This window comes from Astyanax mexicanus, chromosome 4 (genome assembly GCF_023375975.1).
Source record: "Astyanax mexicanus isolate ESR-SI-001 chromosome 4, AstMex3_surface, whole genome shotgun sequence".
NCBI lineage: Eukaryota > Metazoa > Chordata > Actinopteri > Characiformes > Acestrorhamphidae > Astyanax > Astyanax mexicanus.
Genome location: NC_064411.1, coordinates 13,343,407 through 13,362,393, shown reverse-complemented (window position 1 = coordinate 13,362,393; position 18,987 = coordinate 13,343,407). Strand labels below are relative to the sequence as shown.

Here is an 18,987-nt window from a genome sequence, read left to right as displayed (position 1 = left end):
GAGTGCATCACACAAAAAGGTTAGGCCACAAATATGCCACAAAGTTTTGTGGAATTCATAATTAGAAATAGCCTTATTGTTTAACTAACATAAAATTACTAAAACATCTTACTTTCAACAGAGACTGATGACTGTGATTCCTGGATTATCCGCTGTTAAAACAGTAACAGAGAGGAAGAGTGAATGAGCGGGAGAAAAGTTAGGGAGATTAAATAACAAAACTTTCAATGTGAAATCAACCAAGACTGCTAACTTACTTTTTTTTTAAGATGTCTTCAACAGATGCATCAATACTAAATGATATAAAAAACAAATGTTAAAATCAAAACCATGTAAACGTAGGAAAGATCAGCTCATACAGGCACTCAAACACAAGTAAATATATGAGAGGAATCACTGCACTTAAACTGAACTATATAAGTCAATATAACTAGAGTTCCTTATTCTGTCAACATTTGCATACATTATAATCTGTTGCGTAGAGATTAATTTACATCACTGAGATTTACAGCTCTTGCCTTGTAATTTTTTTATTCAGAATATTTGTCAATGTCAAAGTCAATACAGCCTAGTTATAGCCATACTGACAGCTATGAAACAACTGAACTAATATCTCAATTTGTTTTTTAGACTTGTACATTAATACATCTCTAAAAAAAAAAATAATAAAATAAATCACAATTACTTATCAATGAAAAATTTCACAATTGCAGGCGAGGAAAACACCACAACATGTAATTCAAAAAGTATTGTAGAACTGTACCTACCAATAAGTCATGCCTTGGTAACGAAAACTGTACATGTAATCTACATTTGCTGTACACAGATCCGGACTTTTTCCTTTGACAAGCTTTCCTTTGTATTCTAAAATGAATCTCCCTTTTTCGAAATGAGATTTTGCAAATACGCCCCGTCCTGTAAATGGTAAATATGAAATATCTATTAGTTTCAAAGTTTTTTCAAATTGATAAAGTAGACTAAAGCTGTGGAACCCAAACTTAACTAAAGAAATTCCCCAAGAGGTGGCAAGTTGTTTTTTTACTGGTGCACAGCGACTAAAACTACATTTTCCTCAAAATTATAAGAGACTCTAATGTCTCTCATGACTCACAACTGACAACACCATTTAATTTTGTTGTAAAGGTGACAATGATGAGTATTATAAGCAGTAGAAAAAAGATGGTTTGAATCTGATGTGGAATTTGGATACAATATGGACATTTAAAATGCATGTTTCCATTACACCTGATTCTTCTTGGTACTTCAACTGCTCCTCCTTTAAACAACTAATCTCCTGCTCTGTTGCCTAACAGCACTAGCACCTGATGGCCTCCATACAGCTACATGCATAATAAGGGAGGGACATTATGTTGGTTGTAGTGCTGGATGTTACGTCCTAAATTTATATTGTGATATATTCCTTAATTTTGATCGATACGATATAATTTCGATATCAATATAAATACTTTTGAAGGCTTCAGAAAAACTGCTAAGAATCATAACAATGGAAATCTGTACCTACTACTGTCTAAAATTTGAATGTCTTTAAAACATACTCCACAAAAAACTATATAATACTTATATAGAAATAAAAATGAATCCAAATAAATCAATGCTCACTTTGATTATATATAGCCTTTATATACAAACAAAAACATGACATCCCTGTCAAACATAAACCTAGGCATTCACCTGCTCCTCCACCCTTTCCCTAAATTTGTCATAAAGCTTAGGTATAGTTGTGCATGAAAAATACCTCCGGCCAGGGAGCTCATATTGGCGCTCAACGACCAACATCATTTTCCTAAAGCACTCGCTTTCCACCATAAAAAACAGCATCAGCATATCTAAGATAAAGCTAAACTAAGTAAACAAAACTGTAATTCTAAAAAAAAAAAGCTACCTAGAGGTTAGTTCCACGTAGCTTGTTTTAACACAGTAAAGGCGCAGCTTAGCTTAGCTTAGCCTAGCTTAGTTTAGCTGCATGCCTGTGTGAGTGAATCATCACGCACTGACGTAGCCCGGCTACGGAGGGCTGATTGTGTTTAGCTCTGCTTCAATGCAGCGAACTGACGGCAGTAAAAAGCGCCTGTTAGTAAGAGATTCTGTACATAATACATATCGAAATACCTCAAAAATTATATCACCGTTACTGAAACATTTCTTATAGCAATAAATACAGATATCAAATTATTCATATAAATTTTATTTTTAAGTATTCAAATCGTATTAATAGAGTAAGTAGTGTTTTTACATAGATTGGTAAGTTTAATCCTTTCTAATTTTCCCTTGTGGAAACAACCTAGTATTATTTAGTTATCTTCTAATACCTGCTTTGAGTACTTCATTAAGCTAAAGCAAGACTGCCCAGTGAAGAAGTTGAATAAATTCATGCAATGTCTGAGGCGTCCAGGAGAAACTAAGCTTTGTTCTTAAAACTGGCTTACAAGATATTATCTACTTCTTTCAAAATAAGATATTCTTGCTTCTTTGAATTTATAAGTATTTATACGTATTTATATCCAATTACATACATTCTTGCTGGTAAAAATACAATTAGAATAAATTTAATGGCCACATACCTTTGACATTGTTTATGTATCGCATTTCCAGTTCATCAGCCCTATCTCTTCCTTCTGACATGTACATTTCTGCTTCTTTAATGGGGTCTAGTTTTTTGCGTTTCTTCCTTGATTCCACTAAAATATAATGTTACAGACAGTGTTAATTTTGACAGCAAATTTTGATTTAGTTTTAGTCATAGTCTTTCGACTAAAACGTCATTTCGTTTGTCATAATTTAGTCATCTGAAATGTATTTAATCTTAGTCTTATCATAAGAATTAAAAATTTCAAACAACATATTTATTTACCTTTTATTCATCTTATTTATTTAATCCATAAGAGCTCAGACCCATTTCTGAATATTGATAAGTACAACATTTAATCAGATAAATTAATTGAGCTGCATTAATGTTTTTTAATTATTATTATTATTATTATTATTATTATTATTGTGAGTGTGTGACTGTAAATATTGTGATGGTTAAAATCCTGATGCAACACAACGAACACCACCATTTCATAATCTGTATTTCAAAATTTTGTTCGAGAAATGGGGTCACAACTACATATATGGAACGTAAAACCCTTAATTAAAGCAATTGAATGTTTAAATAGTTTGAACATAGCTGTAGATGCAGAAAATACAGTTTTTAAAGTACCTAGTTTAGTTTTATCTCCAGCACTAACTCAGAATACCTCACTATATTCTATAACTGAGATCAAAATCACACATTCACTCACTGTATTTCGGATGTACTTAGGAACTTCATGAGTTAAAATGACTGAGAAAGTGCTTTACACGGACTTTTGGGTTAACGTTAACAGATTAACTATATAGATATTTTATTATTATATGCAGCGGTGGGAAACCCAGGTCCACAAAGTAAAAATCCTTCCCAGAGTTTTGTATCAGCTGCCAGGGCGGCTACCGTTTATAGCTGGTACAAAACCCTGGGATGGATTCACACTTTCTGGACCTGGGTTTCCCACCTCTAATTACATGTTTGCTACATCTTTTTTATTACTTTTATATCCTTTGTGACCTAGTGCTGTCGCCAGCACTTGCTAGGATATACGATTTACCAAATTGGGACTAAAAAGATGATCTTATCTTAATGAGTGAGTTCTGTATCAGTAACATTAGCTAACTTTACAGAGTAGCAGGTGTGGTGGAAAAATAATGACAGGAAGAAAGAAATATTCAGAGTCTCTGAGTCTTGATCAGAATGAGTAACAAGATTTATTGAGAAGCCACACGTAATGAATACAGAGTGAACTCCTGCCTCGCAAGAGTGCCAAGCTCTCTTTATACCCCATCCTTACTATCTTGCTTTCCCAATTATGGGCACAGTGCCACCATTGTGACACGTCAACTTCTTCTGACATGTGATATGACATAATCCCTTAGTGAGCATCTCAGGCTGGTCCTCAAAATACTGCAAGAAGGAGAGGGAGATGGCCCTGGCGCCAGGGCTTGTAGACACGACAGTTGTGACGTACATTCCTTTAACACACACACACACACACAGACACATACTGCTGGCGCCAGATAGAGAAAACTCTCACTCAGCATTTCAGAAATGCTCACTGAGGGTAAAATGTTCAGTTCAGTACACATTATCATCACATAGAACAAAAAGTAATATCATTAATAGTCGTCATTGTTTATGAATCATCACACGTCATTGATTATGAATCATTTCAATAAACACCTTCCATCACACTCCCCCCTTTGATTCTGAATCAATAATGAAATTTTCTTTTTACAGCTAATTTTCTTTATCTTCATTAAACAAACGGTCCAGCCTAAATGCAGTATCTAACTCTATTGTATCTACTGCAACTTGCAGGAACTGGCCTTTCTTCTGCATATGGCGGAACAAAAATTAATAGATATATATTAGAAAAGAGTAAAAGTACATCAACAAATAAAATCTCGATAGATCAACACATTTGCAACCCATAGAGAGAGAGAGAGAGAGAGAGAGAAAGAAAGAAACAGAGAGAGAGAGAGAAAGAAACTAAAGCCAGTCGAGGGACAGAGAGAACTCCTCATACTTCATCCAAGCAGTTATACACTTTGCAAATGACATGTGATTGTACAGAACTTATCAATATGATTACGTCAGCAGAGTCCAGTTAACAGCATGTTGTCCAGTTTTAATGACGTGATCCGCTCCAGCCTGTCTGAGCAACAGGTTCTTATCATGATGTTGTTCAGCACTGTGTCCTTCATGAACACAGCAGACAGTCCTTAAGTGTCCTAAAGTCTGTAAGAAGATGAGACAGAGGAAAAGAGTGGATGTAAAGATCTCCTGGCTATCTGAGGAGAGGTTTCCAGCACTTCACTCAGATAACTTGTTGTCTCCTAGTTCATATGCACTGGTCCCAGAACAGCAGAACAGCAGTGAAGCTTCTCTGCCACTCAGGGTCACATTCTCCTCACAGCTCTCACTGTTGATGAAAACACTCTGACCTTCCTGATTCCTGAAAAAAGTAAAAAAAAACAACCTCCAAAGCCTTGTCATAGTGACAGTTAAAAAGAGAGCAAAGATCATAAGGTCTTTAAGTGAATTATAAAGTGAACAGTAAAAATAATAACTGTATATATAAATGTATAAAACATTTAAGAATAAGAGTGTGAAGGTGTGGTTATCTCCAATCACACCCTTCACTCCCCCCTTCTAGACCAAATGGAATCATCCAAGATTCCATGATGGTCTACATAACGCCTAAGAAGCCCCGGGAGTCATGACAAGTGTCCGCATACAGAGCATGAGAACAAGTGTTTCTTCATCTCAGCTGTGGACATGCTGGGGCCTATTGCACACCAGTCCCCACGCCGGACTCTCCCTGCCTCGTTATGCCCACCATGGATCTGAGAAGATTCATAAACAAATGTTTACTACATTAACTTTCTCTCTTTTTTTTTTTTTTTTTTTCAGAATTACAACATAAAGTTATAAAAGTGTTAAAATCAAGTAATTTTTTCCCAACATTGTCATTGTTTTTGCTCTAGACTATGGAATACATAGTCTCAACATTTATTCATCAAATACCTTCACATTGTCTAAATTTTTAACCATCAACCATAATAATGTATATTTTTTATACATTAATTAGACACTTTCTTACACTAGATGCTGAGCTTTGTTTTGATTAGACTATTGTAATGCATTATTCTCTGGATTACCAGAATCTTCAATTTACAAATTACATCGTGGTCAAAATGCTGCAGCTACAGTTCTAACTCACACAAAAAAAGAGAGAAGATTATTTAGATTGGATTTTAATATTCATTTAGTGTGAAAAGTGTAAAAATCTCTTAATGGCTTAGCAGCTAAGTATATATCAGGACTCCTGACAGATCGACAATTCCAGCTCATTTGTTGAGAACATTTAACGTTGCCTTTTGTATTTATGCACCAAAGATTTGTAACTCTCTATCAGTTTATATCCATCAGGGATCACCCAGTTCTTCCTTTGAAGCACATCTAAAACTTATTTGTGCACTTCAGATTAATCTTAGTTGTATTTATTTTAAAATAGTTTGTTATGTGCCCAACATTCTTAATGCCAATCTATAGACCCACAATCCTCAACTTTACATATACTCAGAAATCCTTAAAGCATTGTTCAGAATATTTAGTCTGATTAGTGCTGTTATTTGAGGGCGAACATACAAGGAGCATAAAACACCCCCTTTTTATTTTAGTTATTAAGTAGAGAGTTCAGTTCCTTCAAAACTCTGATGAGTATGATGCATTCAGTGCATTTCCTCTATATCCTTTGTAAACTTATTTTCCATCTGTTAACCTGAGTCTAAAAACATTTGGCTGATGTTAGAATTTAAATGTGTGTGGAGTTGTGTCCACAAGCTGTTGTAGGCATGGTCCACCTAAGTTTAGACTAACTAGTTCCTATGACAGTGATTTTGAAGCTATGAGCTGCAGTGGTCCTGTTTGAAGTTATTGGCCTAATATTTATTTTCCTTGTTCAGTTCCAATATATATTTTTGCGAACTGTGCTACCTGTAAATTAATTGCAAAAAATAAAAACATATTTAAGTTTCACTTGTTTGGCATAGTTGCAAGACTGTTAGCTGGTGGTTTAGCAAGCTAGTTATTATTATATATATTGAATTAATTTAGCATTAATATTAATGCACATATAAGAGAAAGATTTCTATCTTACCCTATATATATATTTTTTAAAAACTTTTGGAGCAAGCAAAGCTCTTTTTGTAGTTGATAGTCTACATTGATGTATTAATAAGATTTTAAATGGTTGATTTTTATTTAAGCCAGCATGTTTGGTTACTTTAGCTAGTTACAACTACATCTGAGTTTATATGTATTAATTTTGTCAAAAGCCAGTAAACAACTTCCCTTACATAAGCCTTAATGGAGATGATTGTTATTAAAAATGTTTTATACAAATCATAGTCATTAGGCAACATAAATTACATAATGTAAACCTAAAAAAAACTTTCCAGTGAAAATTGAGGGCCAATGTGTGATAGGCCTCTAATGTATTAATCTGCCCAGCAACCATGTTTGGCTACTGTTTACAATGAAATTAAAGATTTTTTTTTCCTGAACTAGATATTATTTTTAATTCATCAAAGTTTTTGATGAGAAACACTATTTAAAAGAGAAACAAAAAAAAGCTAAAACCTCCCTTTTTTTTTTTTTTTTTTTCCCTTAAAAAGAAAGGTAAAACAGTCATAATTTGAGTCACCACCAGATTTAAAGTTTAACCAAACATTTTCTACATGAGGCATAAACATCAAAAATTAAATAAAATCACTCCTTTTAATGGAAAAAAGTAAACAGGCATAAAAATAAAAAATCTGGTCTCACGTCTCTGTTGCTGGCTCAGGCTGAGGGGTGGATCCACTGGGCTGATTGGCTGCTGGGGGTGGGTGGTGTTGATGGTTGAGCAGGTGCTGTCTGAAGCGGTCTCTGATCGCTCAGTTCTTCCAGATCTGAAACCAGTTTCCTGGACCAGTGCTGTAACATTTCAATCACAGCAGGTCCGGTGAAGACGCAGTCCAGCCATCGACCGACAGCTGGACCAAACACAGTCTCTCATCTGAGACTCTCCTCATGAAGTGCTCTGGTTCAGATGATGTTCACAGTACTGTTGCAGAGGACCCTGTCTCTGAGGGTCAAAACTCCTGTGATGAGCACCACCCCCGCCTTCTCAAACACCCAGAAAACAGCACTGAGCAACAATCAGTCAAAAGAGAAAAATCCCTCCAAAAAAAACCTTAAAAGAAAAAAATAATAATAAAAAAGAAATCCTGAAAGGAATTCTAACATGGTTAAAAATTGTTTAGCCTCATGAAATAACTAAAACAAAAATTATTTCCAGCCAAACGATGCTTGATATTTCTAAACTGTATAAACATTAACATTATATTGTTGTGCTCTGATGGGGACTCAAAATATAGCCAAGAATATGCAAGCAAGTTCTTCATTGCCAGAAATAGAAAACATATGGAAAGCAAAACAAAAAGCTCCTTTTTTTTTTTTTTTTTTTTTTTTTTTTTTTTTTTTAAAAAACATCTGATGTCTCCTTGTTTAAAAGTCAGAAAGAGAGACCCAATTCACTGCAGCTCGTAATAGATACAATATTAAGTTTGTCAAATTAAAGCTTTCCAAAGAAAGTAAGATCTTTCCTTACTGGTTTCTAAAATCTACCATCCTCATTAAGAGAATCAAAAGATCAGCATAGACTGAGATACATGAGAACCACTAGAGAAATTAGATATGTGTATTCTTTAAATCTCATTCAGCTGAGACTGAGCTGAAATCAGTCTCAATAAGAAAAGAATAAGAATAGAAAAGGCCTCAACCACATGAAGACAGAAGCTGTGTTCAGAATGGCTCACTCATTAACTCTTTCACTATGTAGCATTTTCTATTTACTAAACGAATTATGGAACAACCAAACAATAAACCATGTTTGTCCTGCTCTGAGGACGTCTAATACAACAGCACTGCATTGCATTATAGTATATTTTGGAATTTCTAAATTTTGTGATGCATTAGGTTTTTCATAGTGAACTATATAGGGAACAGAATGTACTGCTGGGGTTTTTAAACAGTATTGCAAAAATGGTTTATACACTATATAGTGCACTATTTCTGGAATAGGGAGCGATTCTGACACAGCCACACACACATTATATTCATCATTAGATTCGCTTATAGAATATCAGAGTTAGACAAATGTTAGAAACATACACACTTACACACACGCACAGACACACACATTGTATCAAAAGCCTGGAATCCTCATCTCTTTTCTGTTTCAATCAGGGATGACTTTCACAATGTGGACATTTGTACAAAACTCATCACTACTACTCAAACATGAAGCTGTCTCACATATTCACTAAACTGCCATCCTCAGAATTCTACAGCATTCTCCATAAAGATAATAAAACGTGTTACATTGAACAGTACCAGCATGGCTCAATATTCTGCCCTACTTTAATATATGTATATTGTTTATATGCTGACGATTCCAAACTTTTGAACAACACTACATAAACACACACACACACAGACATACACATATAGTCTTGGCTCATTTGATTGAAAAGAGCTGTATCATGAATTTTTGGATTAAGTTTCAATTCTTTAGTTACTTGGGATCCCATTTTGTTCTCTCATTCGATTTTAATGACTCAGAGTAATTTAGCCCCAATAATCACGTCTCACCTTCCTTCTTCTATCCCTGCTTAATACACAATCAGTACCCTGTACTATTAGTATTATTTATGCACTCCTCCCCACGGTCCCGGGACCTATACTCTAATGACACGTCTATCAATAGAGGCCTCACGACCAGGCTAGTCTTCTCTTTACTTTAAAGATATATTTACATACATCAATAAAGGCCTCACGACCAGGCTAGTCTTGTACACCGTCATGTAACTATACACTGTCCAGGGCGGAGTGCTGAAGGAAGGATGGAGGGGAGTAAATTAATTTAAGAACAATTGTTTACATTTAAAATTTCCTTAATGAGTAAATTAGTTAACCTGTCACTCACCACCAATGTTTGTTGATGAGGCCTGGATTTGCGAATGAGGGGTGAGAGGCCGCACCTGCCCCCGCGGTACTTCGTCCTTATTCTGTGGAATTTTCCCTTGCTTCTGGGGCCAGCTGTTTTGCTGGAGAGCGTCCTCGGCAGGTGCTAGTCTCTCCCCCTCCATCGCAAGACCATGCTCATCCTGTTCCGTGACGCCAAATTGTGGTGGAAAAATAATGACAGGAAGAAAGAAATATTCAGAGTCTCTGAGTCTTGATCAGAATGAGTAACAAGATTTATTGAGAAGCCACACGTAATGAATACAGAGTGAACTCCTGCCTCGCAAGAGTGCCAAGCTCTCTTTATACCCCATCCTTACTATCTTGCTTTCCCAATTATGGGCACAGTGCCACCATTGTGACACGTCAACTTCTTCTGACATGTGATATGACATAATCCCTTAGTGAGCATCTCAGGCTGGTCCTCAAAATACTGCAAGAAGGAGAGGGAGATGGCCCTGGCGCCAGGGCTTGTAGACACGACAGTTGTGACGTACATTCCTTTAACACACACACACACACACAGACACATACTGCTGGCGCCAGATAGAGAAAACTCTCACTCAGCATTTCAGAAATGCTCACTGAGGGTAAAATGTTCAGTTCAGTACACATTATCATCACATAGAACAAAAAGTAATATCATTAATAGTCGTCATTGTTTATGAATCATCACACGTCATTGATTATGAATCATTTCAATAAACACCTTCCATCACACAGGTCTGTCTTTCAGTCTGTTTATCCGAGTTAAACACAGCGTTAGCTCATGAAATAACATTAACATCAACCTAAAATTCTTAACTAACGTTACCTTTGCACACATACCTCACAGTGGCTTTACCTTTCAATAAAATAAGAAAAGCTAAGCTAGTTCATAACTGAGGTAATGTTACGTTAGTTAGCCTGCTAGCTATCGGTTTGGCAGAACGTTAAAGTTAGCTAATGTTACTGTGTTTAACCTTACCCAATTGTTAAATTTAAACTATTAAACATTTAACGACTTACTCGTATGTCAAGTCTGTGTTCTCTGTCGCTTGTCACAGTTAGGCGCGTTGATGATTAAAAAATGAACGCAGCTGCGCCAAAGCTGCCCTTCCCTCAGAAGAACTTGACTGAGGGGCGGGGGAGGGGGGAGGGGGGCGGTCGATTTGGCGGGAACTTTTTTTTTCTCTCACAAAAAACCCTCAGTGTATTTTGATCAGTAAAGTGTGTGATATATGATCTAAATGTAATATGTAATATGTAATTATAATTTTATAAGACAATTCTGTTTTCCACTGTACCATTTTTAATGTATGTATTCGTTAATAAATTGCACCTTTAACACATAACATATTTCCAAATTATGTTTCAGAATGCTGACTACTGCAATCGTGTTGTCATTTTGTAGTCGGCGCTATATTGTTTATACTCTTACCATCCAAGCCTATTTTTTTTTTACCAATTTCCTCCTGAAATTACATAAGTTACCCGAATATAGGCGTTATGTCGAATGTCACGTGACTAAACCGGAAAACAGGACTCTTCACTTCCACTTTTCACAGAAGCCGGTAGCAGCAGTGAGAGCTAATAGCAACACGGACTCTACGGTAACCTATTTAGCGTGTTTATAAATTGGTAGTGTTTTATTCGCCTAAATTAACTAATGATAGTGAGAAGATGGCTTTGTCAAGATCAGTAAAGTACCAGATACGGGATAATCCCAACTGTGATTTTTGCTGTGTACCTCAGTGCGCGATGTCAGGAAAGTTCAACTCCTGCGTAAGTTTCCACCACTTTCCAAAGGATGAAACCTTACGAAAGGTATGGATACGGAATGTAAGACGTGAGAATCTGGTGATTAAGAGGACTACGACAGTCTGTAGTAGACATTTCATTGACACAGATGTCATTCCGGGTGGGAGAAGACGCTTAAAAGAGGGCGCAGTGCCCGTGTTGTTTGCCTGGAATAACTACTCTCTGTTGCCAGCCAGGCCCAGTGTTTGGGAGAGAACACAGCGACCAGAGGATGAATTACCTGAAGAGATGGATGTTGAACTGTTGCTTCAGTGCCACGACTATGACGGAAAACCAGAACCATCAGCTTTGGATATGGCTTGTGAGAAAATTGAGGCCCAGCAGCTTGTGATAGAAGAGCTCCGAAAGAGGCTGAACGAGGTTACACTGAAGCAGTCGTTTGGTTTAGAGAGGTTTTCAGCATCAGACGATGATATCAGATTCTATACCAGGTAAGTTATAGCCTTTTCAAACCTAGTTTGTTTATCTATAGTGATCCTAATAGGACTCGTTATTATTCTTTCTTTAATTGATTCATTCTTTAATCAAATTTATATTTTGTGACTAATAACGTCAGCTCTTTGTGTGGGCAGCCTGATAAAATATTATTTATGTTAACATTTTACTGTGGCCTGAAATACTAAAGGTACTTTTATAGTCTATTGGTATAGCTTATCAGGGTAAGCATGAATATGTAATGCCTGGACTTATTTTTCTTTAATATTTAGGTTTGCCAGCTACCAGCATTTCCAAGCATTTTGGAGACAGATTGAACCTGCAACAAGAAGAATTGTGCGTGTTGGTACACGGGCACCTACTCTCACCACTACAGCTCCAGACAAGGCTGCTGATCCACCTCGACGACCAGTAAGCATAGTTCATAATTGTAATTTTGTTTAAAACCAGCACCCAGAAAACACTACTTTTATCTAAATAAAAATACAAATTAAAGGGAAACTTTGTAAGATTTTCTTGATTATTCATATATATTATTCTGCGTATTACACCTCAATGGAATGTAACAATTAAAGGGTGTGATTGGAAATAACCACATCCTCACACTCTTATTCTTAATTGTTTTATACCTTTATTTTGATTTTTTTTTTTTTTTTTTAATTTTCTAACTTATTACTTAATAATTTAACTTCATGATCTTTGCTCTCTTTCTAACTGTATCACAATCACATAAGGCCTTGGAGATTGTCTGTCCTTTTAGGAAACAGGAAGGTCGGAGTGTTTATATATATATATATATATATATATATATATATATATATATATATATATATATATATATATATATATATATATCTGTAATGCTGAAACTAGTTTTCTAGTAAACTTTAATATATTTTAAATTCTAAACTTTTATGTTTAAGTCCTTTATGTTCTGAGATTGTAATAGTTGCTTAGTGAAACTCAGAGTTCCTGCATCCAGGTTTTACTAAATCATGCTGTGGTAAATTACCCAACACAATGATTCTAAAGTTGTTAATTTACTTATTTAAAAATTATGAATAACCAAGAAAATTCTACATAGAACCACAAGGTTTATTGCCATTACCATCAACACTTTCCCTGTTCATCCTACAGAACCGATGCCTTCCATTAATAGATGAACTGTTCCTGTTCTTGGTGTACCTGTCACTGGGTCTGAAGGAAAAAGATCTGGGTGATCGTTTCAACATACATCAGTCCACTGTCAGCAGAATAATCAAGACTTGGGTAAATTTTTTGTACACCTTATTGGGTGCCATTGGAGTATGGATGTCTCCTGAAGCAATTAGAGCTACAATGCCAAGCGTGTTTGGAAAGTACTCTGACACACAAGTCATAATTGATTGTACAGAGATGAGATGTCAAACACCTTCATCTTTACTCTTACAGAGTGAGCTGTTTTCACAGTACAAATCCCATACTACCCTGAAAGGAATGATTGGTGTGTCACCCCATGGTGCTGTAACATTTGTTTCCTCATTGTTCTCTGGGTCTGTCAGTGATAAAGAACTGTTCAGACAATCTGGCATTATCCCTCTTTTGGATAAGGATATGGCTGTAATGGTGGACAAGGGATTCAGAGTAGATGAACTAGTGCCCTGTAAAGTTTATAGACCCCCTTTTCTAAGCAAAAAGTCACAGCTATCTCATGAAGAAGTGCTTGTGACTCAGGACATTGCACGGCTAAGAATTCATGTGGAGAGGGCAATTAGGAGAATCAAGGAGAACAAACTGTTTGATACTATTATCCCTCTGACCATTGCAGGCAGTATCAACCAGCTTTTTGCTGTCGCCTGCCTTCTAACAAATTACCAAAACAAGCCACTGGTCAAGGCTTGGGCCAAAGAATCTTAAGTGTTACACTTACTAACCCATATTTTAGTTTTGACAAATTAAGTTACATTACCATTACATTTTTCATTTCTGTTCCCCGTCTAGATCATCACTGTCTTGTATGTGTCTTTTTCCCTATGTGAATCTAGCATTTGTTTCATGATTTAACTGACCATTAGAAATGCTACAAAATTACATTTCAGGTTGACTTCCATTGAAGTTAAGATGTTTTTAAGATGTAAATATGCTATCCTGAAACTAGGCTTGGTTTTGTGTGATAATGTTGTTGTGATCAAATTTATTCAGCTCCCACTGCAAATACGTTCACCATTCACTGACAGGTTAGACACAAATGATGCATCCAAATTTAACAGCTAATGCAGCAAATTACAGTGGGGGTTGAATAAATGTATTGCACCTATAACTGCTCCCCCTCTCTTGTGTATAGAAAACATTGTTTATGTATATGTATATATAATGGTGCATGGACAAAAAAAACATGCATACAGTAACGTATACAAAATATGTATTTTTTTTTGTACAGTTGTAAATTTTTTCATGACAAATAAATTTTTATAAAAAAACAATACATAATCTGCTAAATATACAAAACACGTCTGTAAATACACAATAGCTTTCAAAGTGGTAATGAATCACTTTTCATGTAATTCATTTGGAGCAGGCCAAGTACTTTTGCATGTACACATGAAAGTAAAACTGGTCCACCCTCTCTCTGATTGTTGCTGTAACTTTTGGGTCGACATGAACACGCTGCACAAGCATGTCTTCTTGGGCACAAACCACAAAATCGCACCACTGCAAGCCAGTGATCAGCAGTTGACCCTGGACTTGCCAGAAGTATGAGTGGCTATCACGAAGAGTCGGTGTGCCATACTGCATTTGAAGGTATTTACAATCCACATAGTTCTTTACATTGGGGCACTTTATCTCCACTAGTCCAAATGGTGGCTGTGCATGTGGATCATAAATCAAGCCATCTGGTGAAGTGCCAAGCCAAGGGGCATCAGGATGTATAATAAGGCCAGAGGATCTGTAGTTTACATTTTTCATCCTGCAATACTCCTTTGCTGCCTCAAATTCCAACTCTGTCCCTCGCCTCATGTTTGCAGTTTGCCTGGTTCCTTTTAGGATCCTTTCTGCAAGAGATTCTGCAGAAATTGCTCCCCTCACAAAACATACCTCTCTAAAACGTGAAGAGGTGATCCGAGGCCTACGAAGCTGATGCCACTCCTGGTCTGCTGCCTGCTCTCTTGTTGCCAGCTCAATCTTATTGGCCATGTCCAGTGTGACAGTCAAGCTTTTAAGGAAGAAGTGTTCCTCCTGAGTGCACACGTGCACACAGTCTGTTGGTAGAAGCCTGTAGTCACCCAGAGGCAGCGATGGGTAAGATGGAGCATCATGGTGCATCTTGACAGACTTTGTGGGTAAAATGGGCAGTTGGTAAGAGAGCACACTGCCCTTTTGTGCCATGCCAAAAGCTGTCTCCACAAGGGTCTTTTCATCACTAATGCCCATAGTTGCCACAAGAGGTTGTTCTTCGCGATCAAAATCTTTGTATGTGTCTCCAATCTGTAGCACCGAGAGGTCAAATAGGTCCCCAACCAAGCCCTTGTAGAGTGTACTTCTGTGAATGACAGGTAAATGCAAATATGTTAAAACTGTTGTAGGTTACAGTTTGTTACCTACATATTGTCTACCGTGTACCTGTTTGACAATATCCCCAAAAATTTTACAACAGTGGCTTACCTACATCAGGATGTATACAGTATTGCAAGTTCAACACATCAAAAATAATAATATAATTTTTTACTATTATTATAATTAGGTAAGCCACTGTTTTTGGGGATATTGTCAAAAAGGTTTGTATGGTGTGTTGGAATCAATAGCACTACATGAACTGCCAAATAGATAAAGTCAAATGTTCAAATGGCTCCGAGGCATCAGCTTTTGACAGGCCGCAGACCCCAATATTTTGATTCCAAATACCTTCACATGCAAAATGGCAATTTGGCTTTACATCTGCTGCCTGCAGAGTGTAGCATGTATAGTAATAATGTTAGTCATACTGCATGAGACCCTGTATACTCTAAAATTCTGTATGGTGCAGTAATTATAGTAATATTAGCTCATGCTTTTTTACCTGATTCCTCCTTCACTGAGTCGGCTGAGCCTTGGTCTGATCACCACCATTTTATTTATTGGGCCAGGTTTCACCCCCTGACAAAAAGACCAACATATAGTTTTACCATAGAGAAATCTAAACTTAAAAGGGACAAGAATAACTGAAAAAACTAACTAGTTAGGCAATGTATGTTACATATGAATGCCTCTGCCTCAATTAAAACAATAAAATCCAATCAAAAATGCTCTCCATCCAAATCTCCATCCCTTTACAAATTGAACACAAGCTTTGACAGATCATGGTTCCAGGTTGTCAGTTGTTCTATTTTTTAACAACTAAACATAATTATAATCAGAAATAGCAGGCACCTCAACACTTACCACTGTTCTGGGCTTGTGCCATTGCTGTTCCATCTCAGTGCAGGTGTGGACAGGGGGCACAAGCTGTACATTTAGTTCTGAATAGTGTGCAGTTTGGAACAACAAAGCAACTGTGTGGTTACACACTGCAGTGCCAGCAACACATGAACATCTACTTGAAATGAGGATGACTGGGTTTGAATCCCGAAGCACTATCTGTAAAAAAGAATGTACAATATGAACATTGTCTTAAGTGTGGTTGAGCTTTAATTCATCCTATGTTAACAGTGGTCCAACAGATACCACTGATGGGAGTAAGGTTGCTGGGGCACGTTTAGTAATGGCATTAATAATAAAGTACATAACATAAGCTATGATATTTTTTTTCTCAGATGGACCTGATACATATATATATATATATATGAAATGATAAGTAGCACTTTCAAATCAACAAATTAAGAGTTAGAATAACAAACCCCAATGACCTCACTATCCTTCTAGAAGTAGACAATGAACTTTGAACAAATGTAAATACATTTACCAAGCGTCTCAGAATAACAGGTATAATAATAGGTCATGCTCATTAGACTGCATTCACTACAGTCAAAAAGAACGTGGACATAATAGCTGAATAGTCTACTATTACTCGGAGAGGCTTGATAAATACTGTTCTTGAACTGAACAGGCTTGAAACATTAACTGAACACCCAACCCATCCCTAACGTTACTGTTAAAGTGTGTGGCTTCTCGCTTTTCCTCATAGACCTGTGACAAGCTGCCCTGATGCTGACAGCGTTAGTCAACCTGTCTTTGTTTGATACTGGTGACAAAAATGGACAACTAGCCATCACAAGTAAGACATTTGCAAAGTAACTGATACGATTAGTTTCTTCAGGTTAGCATTAACTAGATTTACTGGTTACTTTCTCTATATTTGGGATAACTAGCATCAGCCTAGCTAGCTGGCTAACGTAAGTTACATACCTTCATAGTCGTATATGTACGAGGAAGCGTACAGTTTAAACCCCTTATCCATATTGGTGGCTGGAGTTTTGGAAGTTAGCCGGCATATGCGATGAACATCTGTAATTGATATCTTTGGTAGCTCCTGGAGGCATCGTGTGTAAAACAACGCCATTTTCACTGCATCCTGTACAGCGCCGGAAGCAACGCGGCCCGTTTAACAAAACACGGAAGTGTTTTGCGCATAAGGTCTATTGTTTCAAGAATTGACTGGGTCCAGTCAGACAGTGTGATATTGTTCCAGTAATTAGACAGTGCCGCCCTCCCTATGTGCGCGCGTCCTCCCGCTTTGGTAGGTGAAGGACTTTGCACGCACAGAGAGAAAGGCCGCTCTGTTCGTCCCGAAGCCTCCTTTGTATCAATTTAGTTCATACAGAGTGCACTAGCTGAAGATTGATGGCCGTTAGTCAGAGACATGCAGTAAACGAAATGCTTCAAGCATGAGCTACACAAGTCTCACAATAGTTCTCATATGTTATATGTTAATGTGTTAGTGGCGCGTGGTTAGACCGCCATACAATAGACCCTATGTGTTAGTAAACGCCTTATGTATCGTGTGGGTTAATTTGTCATAATAGAGTCTGTGTTAGTGACATGCCTGATCAAACAGTGTTTTACTATATATGTAAAGAATATACTGTGATTATTGGTTAATCTTCTATATAAATGCGTGTAAAATACACTGTGAGTAATAATGATCAAATGTAAGTTGAGTATTGGTTAATGCATATAAAATACAAGGTTTCACACAATGATTATGTAATTATAGATACTAAGATAAGTAATCATAACTGAAAGATATTTGTCAATACACCCAAAGTATAATAAACAGTTACTCTTCAAAACCCATTCAGAATCACACTCTGGGTCCTAACAAAATATATTGTTTTGCAGATGGCTTATTTAAAAGCATGGCGCAAACGGAAAGCAGAAATGGATCGGCTCCTGCATTCTGACAGTGATAGTGACCTTGAAAGTCAGGGATCAGTGACCGATAGATCAAACAGTGATAACCAGACTGGCAATGCAATGAGCGTTGAAAGAATTAATTCGTCAACTGACAGTTTGACAACAGACGAATCAGACTTTGACACAGATGTGGAGTATGTGTCTTCTGATTCAGAAATAGAAGTCCTAAATGATGAAACTGAATCGGATTTGCCCAGTTTAGAAGAAAACTTAAGGCAATGGGCTACAAAAAACAGAACCACACAAAGATCCTTAAATGAGTTGTTGACAATTTTAAGAAAGGAGGGACACATTCTACCAAAAGATGCAAGGACACTGCTTGCTACACCACGAGCCCAATCTGAGCAGAAATGTGGTGGGCAATACATTTATTATGGATTAGAGAAGGGGATTTGCTGTTCACTGAGTCAGACAATGGCTTTACGACATGATGATACCATAAACCTCAGCATCAACATTGATGGTGTCCCACTCTTCAAAAGCAGCAAAGTCCAATTCTGGCCAAGTTTCACAATTTTGAGCCATTTGTGGTAGCGCTCTTTTGTGGGGACAAGAAACCATATCCTCTTGAGGAATATCTTGATGATGTAAGGGGCCGCCCGCGCCGTGGTCTTCCCACCACTAGAGGGAGGCCACGCTCTAAGCCAAGTGGTAATCAGCGCGATTAACAACAGCTGGTGTCACTACCTTATAAGGGCTTCCTTCCGGTTCCTCGG

At 37.0% G+C, this 18,987-nt stretch overlaps 3 protein-coding genes across 7 annotated transcripts in view; 1 reads left to right on the top strand and 2 right to left on the bottom strand.

Moving 5' to 3' along the window:
• The window catches only part of LOC125801482 (zinc finger protein 239-like), a 297,730-nt gene that overhangs the window by 171,481 nt on the left and 107,262 nt on the right, over positions 1–18,987 (bottom strand). The gene's annotated exons all lie outside the window — the stretch shown is intronic.
• Positions 1–18,987, top strand: part of LOC125801120 (uncharacterized) — a 103,711-nt gene that overhangs the window by 75,539 nt on the left and 9,185 nt on the right. For 2 of the 5 annotated variants that reach the window (XM_049477227.1, XM_049477226.1), the window contains exons 2-4: positions 11,640–11,898; positions 12,175–12,313; positions 13,040–13,171. In XM_049477227.1, the coding sequence (XP_049333184.1) occupies positions 11,696–11,898; positions 12,175–12,313; positions 13,040–13,171 (474 nt within the window). In that variant the 5' untranslated portion in view covers positions 11,640–11,695. Of the gene's footprint in view, positions 1–10,954; positions 11,899–12,174; positions 12,314–13,039; positions 13,172–18,987 lie in introns of those variants that run through there. The other 3 variants (XM_049477225.1, XM_049477224.1, XM_049477223.1) reach the window with 2 other exon arrangements.
• On the bottom strand, positions 13,867–16,500 carry LOC111190676 (uncharacterized). Its single transcript, XM_049477800.1, has 3 exons — positions 16,301–16,500; positions 15,939–16,015; positions 13,867–15,422 (listed from the first exon to the last, which is right to left on the bottom strand). The coding sequence occupies exons 1-3, from the start codon at positions 16,331–16,333 to the stop codon at positions 14,447–14,449; spliced, it is 1,086 nt and encodes a 361-aa protein (XP_049333757.1). The 5' UTR covers positions 16,334–16,500; the 3' UTR covers positions 13,867–14,446.

Bases quoted from the DNA above. Each gene is read 5' to 3' on its own strand.
- LOC111190676 (XM_049477800.1), bottom strand. From the start codon at position 16,333: ATGGAACAGCAATGGCACAAGCCCAGAACAGTG. The intron at 16,016-16,300 runs GTAAGTGTTGAG...TCTTTTTGTCAG, and splicing joins GGCACAAGCCCAGAACAGTG to GGGGTGAAACCTGGCCCAAT. The intron at 15,423-15,938 runs GTAAAAAAGCAT...TGTCATTCACAG, and splicing joins CTCAGTGAAGGAGGAATCAG to AAGTACACTCTACAAGGGCT.